This window comes from Lacerta agilis, chromosome 4 (genome assembly GCF_009819535.1).
Source record: "Lacerta agilis isolate rLacAgi1 chromosome 4, rLacAgi1.pri, whole genome shotgun sequence".
Classification (NCBI taxonomy): domain Eukaryota; kingdom Metazoa; phylum Chordata; class Lepidosauria; order Squamata; family Lacertidae; genus Lacerta; species Lacerta agilis.
This window is the reverse complement of record NC_046315.1, coordinates 65,385,237-65,398,330: the sequence shown is the minus strand read 5'-3', so window position 1 is coordinate 65,398,330 and position 13,094 is coordinate 65,385,237. Positions and strand designations below refer to the sequence as shown.

At 45.1% G+C, this 13,094-nt stretch overlaps 1 protein-coding gene across 2 annotated transcripts in view; it reads left to right on the top strand.

Moving 5' to 3' along the window:
* The window catches only part of FRMPD4 (FERM and PDZ domain containing 4), a 272,525-nt gene that overhangs the window by 72,557 nt on the left and 186,874 nt on the right, over positions 1–13,094 (top strand). The window contains exon 1 of one of the 2 annotated variants that reach the window (XM_033147408.1): positions 11,369–11,658. The exons of the other annotated variant lie outside the window; for it this stretch is intronic. Within the exon in view, the coding sequence (XP_033003299.1) occupies positions 11,618–11,658 (41 nt within the window). The 5' untranslated portion in view covers positions 11,369–11,617. Of the gene's footprint in view, positions 1–11,368; positions 11,659–13,094 lie in introns of those variants that run through there. 2 annotated transcript variants of the gene reach the window in all.

Here is a 13,094-nt window from a genome sequence, read left to right as displayed (position 1 = left end):
CCACCGCTAGTCCAATGCTCTATCTGCTACACCACACCGACTCAGATAACCAGTGTGCTGGCTTTCCATTTGGTAATTTGAATCCTGGATGCAGTGGTTGTTCCTGCCTTGAGTTTGCCTGCCTTGTAGATGTGTTTGTTGATGCAAACTTATTTTTCCCTTTACATTCTGCTAAGTCCTTTCATTTTTTTGAAGCAGTTGCAGTCGTGGTCTATTGTTTTGGACCACCTTTACTAGTGTACTGGATTGTAAGCCAACATGTAGCTGGCTGTCTGCATTTTCATTTAGCTTGTCAATATTCCTCAAGTGACTAACACAAGTACAGTATGTAGGGGATGGCAGGCTAGTGAAAATGTGAGCTGTGCTATTTGCATCATGGTAGTATACTGAATCCATAAGTGGTTTTAGATGATATTTCATAACTTTGGATAATATATGCCTATTGCATACTTTTAAGTGTGAGACAAGACAATTCAGTTGAGTTTGCTGGAGGAAAGATACATTTGGAAGCCATTTTTAATAAACCAATTTGCTTTATTTTGTAGATTAATGTCACACTTGGCAGTTCCCCATTGCCTTGCAAAAGTGCATACACACACAACACATCACAAAGAATCACAGAAATGGGAAAACAGATTTAAATTGGCAGACAGCATTGTCACCTTGTCATGCTTTGTATCAATTAATGACAATTGACCAGGCAATTTACAACTTTATACAAATTCTGTGTCCTCTGCATACTAATATTAATTTAATTGTGCATTGTGTGGAATGATTTGCATGTAGAGTGGCATTCTGAGACTATTTGAACAACCATAGCATACTATGTAAATGAAGCATTGGCATTTCTTTTTAAGGACATAGGCCACTCTCATTTGGTAATTTGTTTGGATACACTGAAGACAGGGTTTCTTATTCTGTCTTGAAATCTGATTTGAAATCTCTATCTATCATCGATCGATTGATTGATTCATTGATCTATCAATCTATTGTGATTGAGACTCTCTCTCTCTCTCTCTCTGCAAAACAACAGCTCCTTATATATCCATCATGTGTGCCCACATTTAGAACTCTGAAGCTGGCAGGAAGCAGTAGATGGCAATTTGGAACAGCTAAATGGTTAGAATAGAAAGAGTTTAAGTGCCAGCTCACCATGCAGTTCCTATGCTCCTGCTTGTACTCTCCTTTCCTTGGTGTTGGTTACTTTGCTTTTCAAATGAACTGGGGGGGGGAGTGTTGCACAGATCTACATGTAATATCTAGCTTGGCCCTTAAACTGAGAATATATTGAACTCATCTGTCACTGCACAGGCATGCACATGCATTTATTTCTATATCGTGGTGATGTCAAACTGTTTGCTCCAAGAAAATGAAAAATAGTAGAATATTTTACTTGTTGTTTTGGAATTTGCTTTCAGCTCCATTTAGCACTGTTTGGTTTGACAGGCTGTGAAGTTTTCTGCTGTTCTTCTGTCCTCCTCACATTGTCATTTGCATGTTGAATCCCCCAGCAATAAATTCACATGCCCATCACTGCTCCACTCCATGACTAGAATTAACTCTCTCAGGTGCTCAGGATGGAGGCTGGACAAGGATCTCTGTGCTGCTGTCAGAACTGTTCTTTGTAACCAGGCATTTTTCATACCTGAGGGTATATAGTAAACTTTGTTTGGGTCCAGGATGCATCTTATTCCTTGGCTCCCTTCAGCCTGGTTAACCTAAGACAAAATAGAGAGTGGCATATTAGCAGACTTGTTACGCAGTCATTCGCATAGTCACAGACAATATCAGTGAACCACTCAGGAGCCAGAAGTGCAATTTTGTAGCTCGTAACAAAAAAGTTATTTATTAAGGCAAATATAGAGCTATCAAAAGCATTTTAGAAAAATAAAACTCACACAGCACTTGACTTGGATAAGAATGTATAGTCCAGGGTCTGAACAAGCTTGGTTTAGTAACCATGGTTATTTATCTCAGGAGTGTTTTTATTAAGCCATTCAGATTACCAGGTATCTGCAGTTACAATACTAAGTGAGGAAACACTTCCTTTTATCTGTCCTGAACCTTTTCAACATTCAGCTTCACTGGATGTATCTGAATTCCAGTGTTATAAGAGAGGGTGAAAATTATGCCACACCTAATTTTATAAACCTCTATCATGTCTTCTCTTACTCACCTTTTCTCTAAACCCAAAAGCTCCAAATGCTGCAACCTTTCCTCATAGGGTTGTTGGTCCACCCTCTGCCATTATCTGAACCTTTTCCAATTCGACAATATCCTTTGTGAGCTGAGGTGACCAGAGCTGTACACAGTATTCCAAGTGTGGTTGTACTATAGATTTGTATACTGGTATCATGATATCAGCAATTTTATTTTCAGTTCCTTTTCTAAGGATCTCCGCCATGGAATTCACCTGTTTCACAGCTGCCCTACATACAGCTGTGTTGACATCTTCACTGAGTTATTCATCATGGCCCAAATGTCTCATTCCTGATCAGTCATCACCAGTTCAGACCCCATGAGCATATATATGAAATTAAGATCCCCCCCCAAACATGCCTCGCTTAACATTTGTCTACATTGAAATGCATTCGGCATTTTACTGCCCATTTGCTCATTTTGGATGTGTTCCTGTTGGCGCTCTTAGCAATCCCTTTTTGTTTTAACCTTTTAATGTCACCAGCAAACTTGGTTCCCTCATTCCTCAGCTCTATGGCTTTCACCTGCTTGCTTGCCAAGCAGAGCCAATGAGCAAGCAGGTAATGGCAGCCATAGCTCCTTCTCCTCATTTCCACCAGGAGGCAAGTGAACAAACAGGCAAATTGCAGTAGTGAAGAAGAGGAGCAGGTCCAGGGAGCTCTTCTCAGTGGGCCATCAGTCATGCTGTCCCTTGACCCTGGCAACTGAAAGGCATGATCTCTTTTTACACAATCCTGCCTCTCTATAGCCCTTCCTCTCTTGGCCCTATCCATTAATGAAATTGCAACCCCAATGGGGGTGAGGAGAGTGAGACTCCAGTGACTGGTACCATTTTATTTCCTAAAATCATAGAATTGTAGAGTTGGAGGGGACCACAGGGGGTCATCTAGAACAATCCCCTGCAATGCAGGAATCTTTTCCCCAGCTTGGGGCTCAAACTCACAACCCTGAGATGAAGAGTCTCATGCTTTACTGACTGAGCTGTATGGGGCAGGATAATGCCCCTTTTTATACATTATTCACAAACACGAGCATTCATGTTCTTAATCTAGCCTACCAATCTTGCTCATTTGTTAGGAAAGAAATCTCATTCTCCAGCACAAATTGTAATTTTTTGCACCAATTTCTTACTTTCTATGCCTGACATGTCATTGCAACCTCACATGTACACTCCAAATAAAACACAGCTAATGTGTTTAGTACTTATCATAGGTCAGATCTATTTGCGCAAGGTTTGTTCATCAGTTTCTTTGGAATTTTCTTTGGCGATCACTCATAGCTGAGTAAGATTGTTTTCCATAAACATGGATTTTAACAATGAGTCCGTAAGTGATTGTGGAGACCAATTCTGGACTAACACGTCCTTCCACAGTGGGGACATTGGTTCCTGGGTGGGAGTTGATCATGGTGTGGATTTGCCAAGCGTGCCTTCCTCTTAGCACATTTCTCCCTTGCGTTCTGAGTTCAAGTATCTTCAAAATCCATGACACCTTTGGTAAAGGCTGTTCTCCAACTGGAGCGCTCGCAGGCCAGTGTTTCCCAGTTGTCGGTGTTTATACTACATTTTTAAAGATTTGCATTGAGAGAGTCTTTAAACCTCTTTTGTTGACCACCAGCATTACGCTTTCCATTTTTAAGTTCAGAATAGAGTAGAAGAAGCAGAAGAAGAGTTTGGATTTGATATCCCGCTTTTCACTACCCGAAGGAGTCTCAAAGCGGCTAACATTCTCCTTTCCCTTCCTCCCCCACAACAAACACTCTGTGAGGTGAGTGGGGCTGAGAGACTTCAGAGAAATGTGACTAGCCCAAGGTCACCCAGCAGCTGCATGTGGAGGAGCGGAGACGCGAACCCGGTTCCCCAGATTACGAGTCTACCACTCTTAACCACTACACCACACTGGCTTTGGAAGTAGTTGCTTTGGAAGATGATAATCAGGCATCCACACAACATGACCAGTCCAACGAAGTTGAAGAATCATTGCTTCAACACTGGTGAATTTTGCTTCATCCAGTACACTGATAATATATTTGCGATACAGTGCATCAACAGGTGTTGTGTCTCAGTTATTTGTCCTGGGTTTTAAAGATCAATTTGTTGAAGCGTAATGGTCCTACAAATTCTGGGGTTTACGAAATGGTAATTGCCGGTGGTGAAACCTGCCTTGAAAACTCGGGGAGCTGTCCAGCAATCATGGTTGAGCTGCTACACTCAGGATGGCTTCAGAAGTCTCCTTAGCATTCTCACCTCCAGTAAACTGTCATTAGCTGAAGAAATAGAATACTGTTTCCAGACCACCCATTGTCTTTACAAGATTGTATATTCCTGTTCTTGTTTGTTTGTTTGTATTTGTTTTATTGTTTTATTTGTATTATTGTTAACCCTACCATATATCTTGCCTGCTGTGACACTCACAAGCTGCACCTAGGCTGGGTCAGTTCTCATTTCGACTTCAAAAGTGTCAGACTTGGGCTTTGCAAGATCAGCAGGTGGCACATTCCAACACAGGAACTCTAGCTCAATGCTCACCCATCCTCACAAGCTAATTGTTTCATTTTTGCTGCGATACTTTCCTCCCATCCCCACACATTGCCAGTTTTGTATTGCCACACTAAATGAGCTGCTTGAGTGAGAATGGAAGCTGTCATATTATGGCGAGAGGTCTTATTTCTTTATTTACTTATGGCATTTATATCTTTGTGTGTTTCACTGCTGTCACCAATCTACATCTCATTTTCCCCTGCATTTTAGCCTTGCTTCAGCCCAGTTTCCCTGTTCACCATTCTGCACTATCTAGATAACTGGCTTCTCCTGCTCACTATTCCCAGCCAACTATCCTACTCCTGCCAATACAAGAACTGCCAGGCCTGGAGCCATGGGCTTGACAGAGGAGCTATTCACTTAGGAAGGAAGGTTAAAACTAGAGCCAGGATACAAATTGCAGGAGCAGCAGAAGTAGTGCCCACAAGCCAGCTAAGGTAAGGAGGTGGATAGAAGGTACACCAGCTAGCAGCTAGGCAGTAATTTCTTATTCTAAGCCTGCCACCTGCAAATTTTATAAAATGGTTGAACAACAGCAGGCCCAGGACACAACCCTGCAGCACCACACTTGTCAGTTTTTGATTGGCCAGTCAACCAGCTACAAATCCACCTGCCAGTTACCTTACTCTGGGCCTCCCCCTGAAAATGCCCTCACAAACGCCCCCTGTTTACAAGTCTGGGCTGTGAGCTCCCAGAGGCAACAATCATCTAAATAGAACTGCTTCTGACTTGAGTTGCTCTGTGTACTGAATCCAAAGCTATGGCTTTGGGGAACCCCCTTGAAACCTAATGGGGAAGCAAGATAGGTTGGATAGTTAATGTTGTGAGCCCTTTCGCCCTATGCTCAGGATATATATGCACATATATACACATACACAAAACCATATACATTAAAGACACCATCTTCAGTGAACTTCATTCAAAGAAATTGAACCGTGGATAAAGAGCTGGAATTCCTGAATTCTCTTGCCTCTCAGAGTTTGGGGTGTGCACAACAATACTATAAATGTACAACAGATAAACCGGGGACTATGTAGTGGGATAGACAAAAATGATATAGAAGCAAAAGGAGTTTGAGTTTACTGTTTGGCTCTTCGTCCAGCTTGAATTATGTTCTGTTAAACAGTATTTTTCAATCAACAGATCTGCCACGAAAAAGAAACGCACAAAGGTGTATTTAATAGTAACAAAATAAAAAGCTTGTTTATGAAAATGAGCTTTTAATTGCTTCTCTGGGACTAAAGCAAATTGGAAGTTATGAAAAGTATTTATGTTCATACTGACTTAATTAGTTTTCATCTGCTGTAGAGTCAAAAGTGAAATTATCAGAGTTTTCTAGATGTATCCTGAAAAACAACAAAAATTGTTTGGTGAATTAATATGAAATGTAGAGATCTTGTCCCTTTGGAAATGCACTCTAATAATGCCCTAAATATATTTTATAACATATGCTATGTATCATAATGTGCTAGGTCTAGCACTGTTGAATGCTTGGCACATCTTGAGAAAATGTCCTCTGGAATTATCTTCTTTTCTAATCTATGGGGTTGTGAGCAAGTGAGAAGATTGGTGGTTGCCTGAAAAGACCTAATATTTCAGAAACTTCATTTCTTGTGAATCTTAGGGGTCATGATGTGGGTTGGGAGCTCTGATAATAACTGTGGCAGATGCAAGGCAGAGGTGAAAGCATTCCTCTTTCACGCATGTGCACTGGTCTCAGATCAGAGAAAGAAGGGAAATCACATTGGTGTTCAGGAATATATGTATGAAAATTGGATAAGCTGCGCATGCATGTGAGATCATGGAATGGAGAGATGTGAAAAATGGTTCCTGTCCCAAACTTGGAAGCGGAGGGCATTTGTGTGTGTGCAGAATTAAATCTGTATTCACTACTGTATTGCGTCTGATAGTACTGCAGTAGGCAAAACTGGATCTTCTTGGGTACATGTTTGTGAATCAGTCCTAAGATAAATGACATGCCAAGATTCTGTAGTTTTAATTTAATTTTTGTGCAATTTTAATTCTGAATTGATACAAGAAGATTTAATTGGGAAGTTTTCAGGTCCTTAGCACAAACATTAAATTAAATGCTATGCTGTGGTATGTTTCTACGATGAATGGGTGTTTCTTGTCTGAGCTGCTCAGAGTTCTCACAAGGTAAGGAGGCAGTCAATCATTCTTCTTTGTTGCTTTAAAGAATAGAATAGCGTGAAACCAACTGCACCTTGTGTGTTTGTACAAAATGTTCCTCTTTTACCCAGTACCTTTCTGAACGCGAATAAGGATCTGCTGGATCTTTCAAGGATGCAGTGGTTAGATCTTACCAGATCCCACAGCTTTGGTGAAGGGGCTAAGATGCATCCAATATAAATGAGCATAAAAGAGGATTTGGGGCAAGATTTGCTCCTGCAGTCTGAAAAGACTATTTTAGACTGCATAGTTTATCTACTATGAAGAAAACTACCCAACTCTAAATTGATTTCATCCATATTTAGCACGCATGAGTTGTAAACATGCTCATCTGAAGAAAAATGGGGTGTCCCAAGATGAGGAAGTAGGGGCATTGAGCAGAATGGTAGCAGATATGGTTTACATGTGCTAGAAAGTTGGCTGAGGAGATGGATAAATATGTGAACTTTTTATGTTCAAATGAACTTTTTGGGAGAAAAAGGACTGTACACTAGCATGTATCTCCACAGCATGGGTTATGGGAAATACTAGGAAGCTCAGGCACAGACCGGCTACAAGTCTTCTTGTCAAGCAGAAATTACAACAGGAAACAATAAATCCTGCTCTTACTGGGGTGCCTGAAGCAGAAAAGACCCTCCCACCTATGGATCCCTACAGAAACCACTCCAAAAATATTAGAGGGTGCTGGGTAGATTCTGTCAACAATATCCCAATGATGGATGGTGCTCCCTTCCACAACTCCTGACCTCAGGTATTTCATGATTTTTCCATCTATTTGTTTCCTTGTTCTCTTCAGGCTATATGTAGGTGGTGTGGGAGGATCTTAGTTTTGTTTTATTGTAGAACTCCACATCCTGGATTGATTTAGGCTGTGTGAGAAAGTTCCAGTATTAATATTCTGGCTTTAGTTTATAGGCCAGGGGTGGGAAACCTCAGGCCCAGGGACCAAAAATGGCCATTCAGGACTCCGGCTCTTAGAACTCTCCCCAAGCCACATACCTCCTCACTCACCCTTGATTTGCACTCTGGGCATTTTTGCTTGGCCGGAATGTTTTCTTGAACTCTGATAATGCCTCTTGGTTGCCTTGAGGGATGACAGAGGTGTGTGTGTGTAGAAACTAGCCTATTGTACAACACACAAAATGTTACATCTATAGCTCTGCCCACATTTGCCTCTCACCCTGCCAGTCACTGGCATGCGGCCCTCAGGTGGTTGCTGAGAAGGTTCGAAAGGTTCTCCACTCCTGTTACAGACTGATGTGGCATTGCACTTTAGTGTACTGAGGCTGCTTCACCCACACACCCCTGCCTACTTTACTTGTACAGGTATGTATTGAAGCCTGTCCCTTCACTACAGCACACAGGCATCGAGAGGACATTAGCAGAGGATGATAGGTTAGTTAACATACAGTCCACACTTTGAAAATGGAAGTACCTACGTTCTATCCCTGGCATCTCCAAAGAAAACCCCACTGGAGAAGGCTGCTTTACAGAGCTTTACAGAGCTACTAACTGTTGGCAGATTTTATGCTAACCTAGAGGTGGTCAGTAGTCTGACGGTATAGGACCACTTCTTATAGCATAGGTGGATTTCCCCATACACAGTGCCACAGAGACAGAATAATCTGCACCTAACAAACACTTCCTTACCTTACCACACAGCAATTAAAACAGGGGTCACTAACCTTGGCGTTTTTAGCTTGAGGGCTGCATTAGGAAGCTGCAGGCTGCTGGTGGTGTGTGACTGTCACACATACACACACAGAAGAAAACACACACATTTTTTTTAATCAACCTTGGTTTTTAAAAACAAGCAAGACAGCAATTCTACATTTGTGCGTATATGTGTACGAGGAGGGACAATCAAGCCCCCCCCCCCACTTTCCCAAATAAATGAGCAACACAACACCACTTCCCATAGTCTGACTGCACACAGCCTCATCTTCTAGATCACGCCTTTCAATTTCTCAGGAGACAAGCTCACAACATTTTGGAAGTGGAGGGTGGGGGGAGCCAATCAGCAGCTGTTGCTGGTGACGAGAGGAGATCAAACGGGAAGCAAAAAAATAGCAATCTCCCAGCCTTTCCTTTGCCATCAATAAGGTAAGAGGCTGAAAGGACAGGCACCCACCCACGCCCCCCAGTCAGGAAGACACCAGGTGCTCACCCCCCAGCTGCACTTCCTCATCCGTTCTGTTCCACTTGGTGTCAGGGAAGTATGCAAGCAAGAAAAAGATAGTGGCTTTTTAATGTGTAATGTTTATTATGTTTTATGTATGTTACAAGCTGCCCAGAGTAGCTGGGGCAATCCAGTCAGATAGGTGGGGTACAATATTATTATTATTATTATTATTATTATTATTATTATTATTATTATTATTTAGTGGCTGCTTCCCTTTCCTCTCCTTCTCATCCTCTCTGGGCACCACAGGAGGGAGGACTGGGTCTATTATGAGCATCTCCCTCCATCTGGTGCAGCACAGAGAAAGGGGAGGGGAGGCTTGGGCTGTCCAGATGTTGTTGTACTACAACACACATAATCCCATGCTGGTTGAGGTCTGATGAAAGATGGAGCCCAACAACATCTCAAGGGCCACAGCGGGTTCCCCCATCCCTGGCCCAGAATGTTAGTTATGGAAGGAACAGCCTCTTTCTTCTTACCTGTACTTTCCCTCTAGGTGGGTGCAGTGGTTGGAACCCAATCCTGCCATCCTCACCACTCAGTGGCTGCCTTCTTTTGCCAACAGGCTCCCTCTGGATGGAATCTGCTGGACTCAGCCCTTCTTGCTTCAGTCCCAAAAGACAGAGGACATGTGAGCAGAGGGAGCATTCCGGGGGTGAAGGGGGCAAGTGGGCAATTATCAAGGACAGTAGCAGCAACCATCATTTCCCCAGCCCTCTGCTTGTCTTCACTTGTGGGCAGCATGGTGGGAAGGGTTGGGCTCCTTGGGCAGAATCCCAACCATTGTGCCACCCAGTCTATACTGCAGGCCCAACAGCAGGGGAGTGAGCTGGTGAGGAGGCACAAGTGGTTGCTCACAGTTTCTATTTATGTAGCACCATGGCCTCAATCCCTCCTGCTGCAGTCCTAGAGAGAGAGTGAACAAGACTGTGGAGGTGGGACCAGCAGGCTTCCCTGGAAGTGGCAGAGCTCAGAGGAAGAGGGATAAAGGAAGCAGCCTTAAACCAACTCAAATCCCAGCTCCATCTAACTCAGGCATGTCTGCACTGACTGGCAGGGGCTAATCCAGATTCCAGGCAGGTATCTCTCCCAAACTTAGCTGGAGATGCCAGAGACGCCATTTGGGGCCTTCGCCACCCAAAGCTGCAGCTGCTCCCCAAGGTCGCACCCAGCAGGGATGGCTTCTAAGGGGATTCCTGACTGGGGCTATTTCCACCTCACACTGCTTTCCCTCTGAGGAAGATGGTATTGGCTTTTTTTTAATGCTTCTATCCTCTTTCCAAACCAGCAAGAGCTGCTAACCTGCTTTTCCTTCAAAATGAAAGAGAGGCTGTGAAGCACTCAGGGTGCTTAAAAATAAAGCACCCGTTGGGGTGGCAACGTGAATAAAATATTGGGGGAGCAGGTAAGCCCCGCGCCGCATAATCGACCACAAGATGTAGTGCAAGCACACCATTTGCATGGCAATGCCCTTTAACTTTGGGGGCACCAAGCATCCTCAAATATTTTATGGGGGGACACATGAGCATAGACAGGATTTTTGTTAGGGGGCAGCACCCCAGTCAGTTAAGTATTTTTATTGATTTTTATTTATTTAGGGGGGAAGCTTCCCCCCTGCCCCCTAGGAGTTGGCTTGTATGGCACCCGTTGACTCTCAATCTTGCATCTCCAAGCACAGCTCCATTTTGAGAAGGGGCTCGCTTGCATTTCTCCCGGGGACTTGTCTGCCACGGTCCGAGTATCTTCCAGGAACAAATGAGAAACACAGTGTGCCTCTGTGCCAACACAAATTGTCACCACTGAGCAGCCCCTTCCAAGATGGCCTCACGGGCTGCTATGTAAGGGAGAATCCTGCCCCCCGCCCACCAATGGAGTAGAAGCTCTGTGCGCCTGAGGGAAGGCAGAGGCAGGCGCGAGGCAGCTGGTGGGCCCCGTCGGCAGGTGCACGGGATTAGCAACAGCTGCTGCTTCCCCAGCTGTTGATGCTCCGGGCCGCACGAGGCGCCTTTTTTCCCGCCCCTAAGAGGAGGCTGCTCACGCCATGGCAGGGAGGCTGCCGGCTTCGTTCCTGCGCCGAGGGGGCCTCTGCGCAGACACGGAGGCGCTTCCTCCCTTCGCCTAGCCGGCCTGACGCCTCGCCGGCTTAGCCCCAGAGCTGGCCGGGCTGACGGGGGCGCGCGTGCGCGAGCAAGCAAGCAGCCCAGGCGGCGGCGGCGCCGGCGGCGGCGGCAGTAGCAGTAGCAGCAGCAGCAGTTTCACTGCTATCGATGGTGCTGCCGCTGGGAGATGCTGCACGCTCAGCTCCCGGCCGGAGGGGGGTAGCAGCAGCGGCAGCGGCAGCAACCACCGCCACCGCCTTCGTCGCCAGCTCCTTCTTCCGAGGCAAGGATTGCTGCTGGTGCTGGAAGAGAACAGCCATGCCTCCCCTTCTTCCCGGCATGGAGCTGCTGCTGGAGTGAGCGGGCGAGCGGGGCACGAAGCAAGGCAGAGCTCCGGCGGCTGCATGGATGGATGTGTTTAGCTTTGTCAAGATTGCCAAGCTCTCCGGGTAGGTCCTCCTCCTCCTTCCCTCTCCTCACTGGGTCTTTCTTAGGTTTTCTCGAATTTTTTCAGCTGCTGCTGCTGCTGCTGCTTCCTCCTCCTCGCTTGGTCTCTCTGGTCCATTTGGGGCGATGGTGGGCGTTTGGCGCTGGAGAAACGGAAGGGAGTGAGAGGTGAGTCCGCGAAGCCCCTTCAAGTTCCTCGCCGCTCCAGCGGAGGTCCTGCGTTTGCTGACGGAAGGCGCCCCCCTCCCTCCTCCCGCCCGCGGCATCTGCTCTGGGCTCATGTCATGCAGCCAGCGGCTCCCTATGTGCGCTGCATGGATGCTGATGATGCTCCTCGGAAGGGGAACGTGGCGGGGGGGGGGGCTTGGACATGGGGCAGCAGTGGTGTCAGAACTCTTTGGCTGAGCTCCAGATGTAGGTTCTCTTTAGTTGGTGGGCGATTCCCGCACCAGCACCCCAAAAGCTGGTAGGGTGACCCTAGGTGGAGAAAGCCCCTCTCTAGCCTTAATTGAGATGCTCTGAAGCTCTGCTTGGATGGGGAGGGAGGTGGATCCACAATCTGACAGAAAGCATTATATAGTTTTCAGAAATCTTGTGAATTAACTTGGTTAACTAGCTGCCCCCAACTTGGTTACTGAACTCTGGTGGTTCTCCTTGGTTATCAAGCTGGCATTAGTAAATTAGAAATGTTGCGCACTAAGAGTTGTGGTTTTTTTAAAAAAGAGAAGATGTATACCAATGCTCACGACTTTCAGTTCTGCCTTGCATTTGTACCAGCTGATCAGCGCTGAGGAGTTAATTGTGTCCTTACTTAGCATCGCAGGTGGAAAATGCATCTTTTCAGAGGATGAATTTATGTGTCTGATACATTCCACCTCCCTATGCGTAGATATCTCTTCTCTTCTCCCAGTAGTAGCTGAATGTTGATCTATTGCTGTAGAAAGGAAAGCTCTTTAGAGAAAAGTTGGGCCTAAGGCTACACGGAGATATGCATGCACAAACAGGCTGAGACCATTGAAAGCCATTTCATTGTGGTTAAAAAAAAAGGACTAGGCTTTCTTAGAAAAAGGTGTTATGGAAACCACAGACATTCTCAAGGTTGTGGTGTGAAAGTGGTCCACCAGTTTCATGGTTTTTGATAAGGAAAATCTTACTAAATAGTTTACTTTAGATTGCAACATACTCCGAGTTGCTACTGTGGTCATATATGCTGGTTAACATGCCATATTTACTACTGGTCTTCAGCCATTTCTGAGGTTCTGACTGGAATGAGATGTAGTCAAAGAAGAAAACTCTTGTTGCAGAAGTACAGTAAAAAGCAGCTGCGTTATATCAGGGTCTTACAGGTTGTGCACCTGCCAAATTGACAAATGATTCCTTTATTGTACAGTGTGTACTAAAGTTGGAAAATGCCACAGGTGTGAAACCATATTAAGCC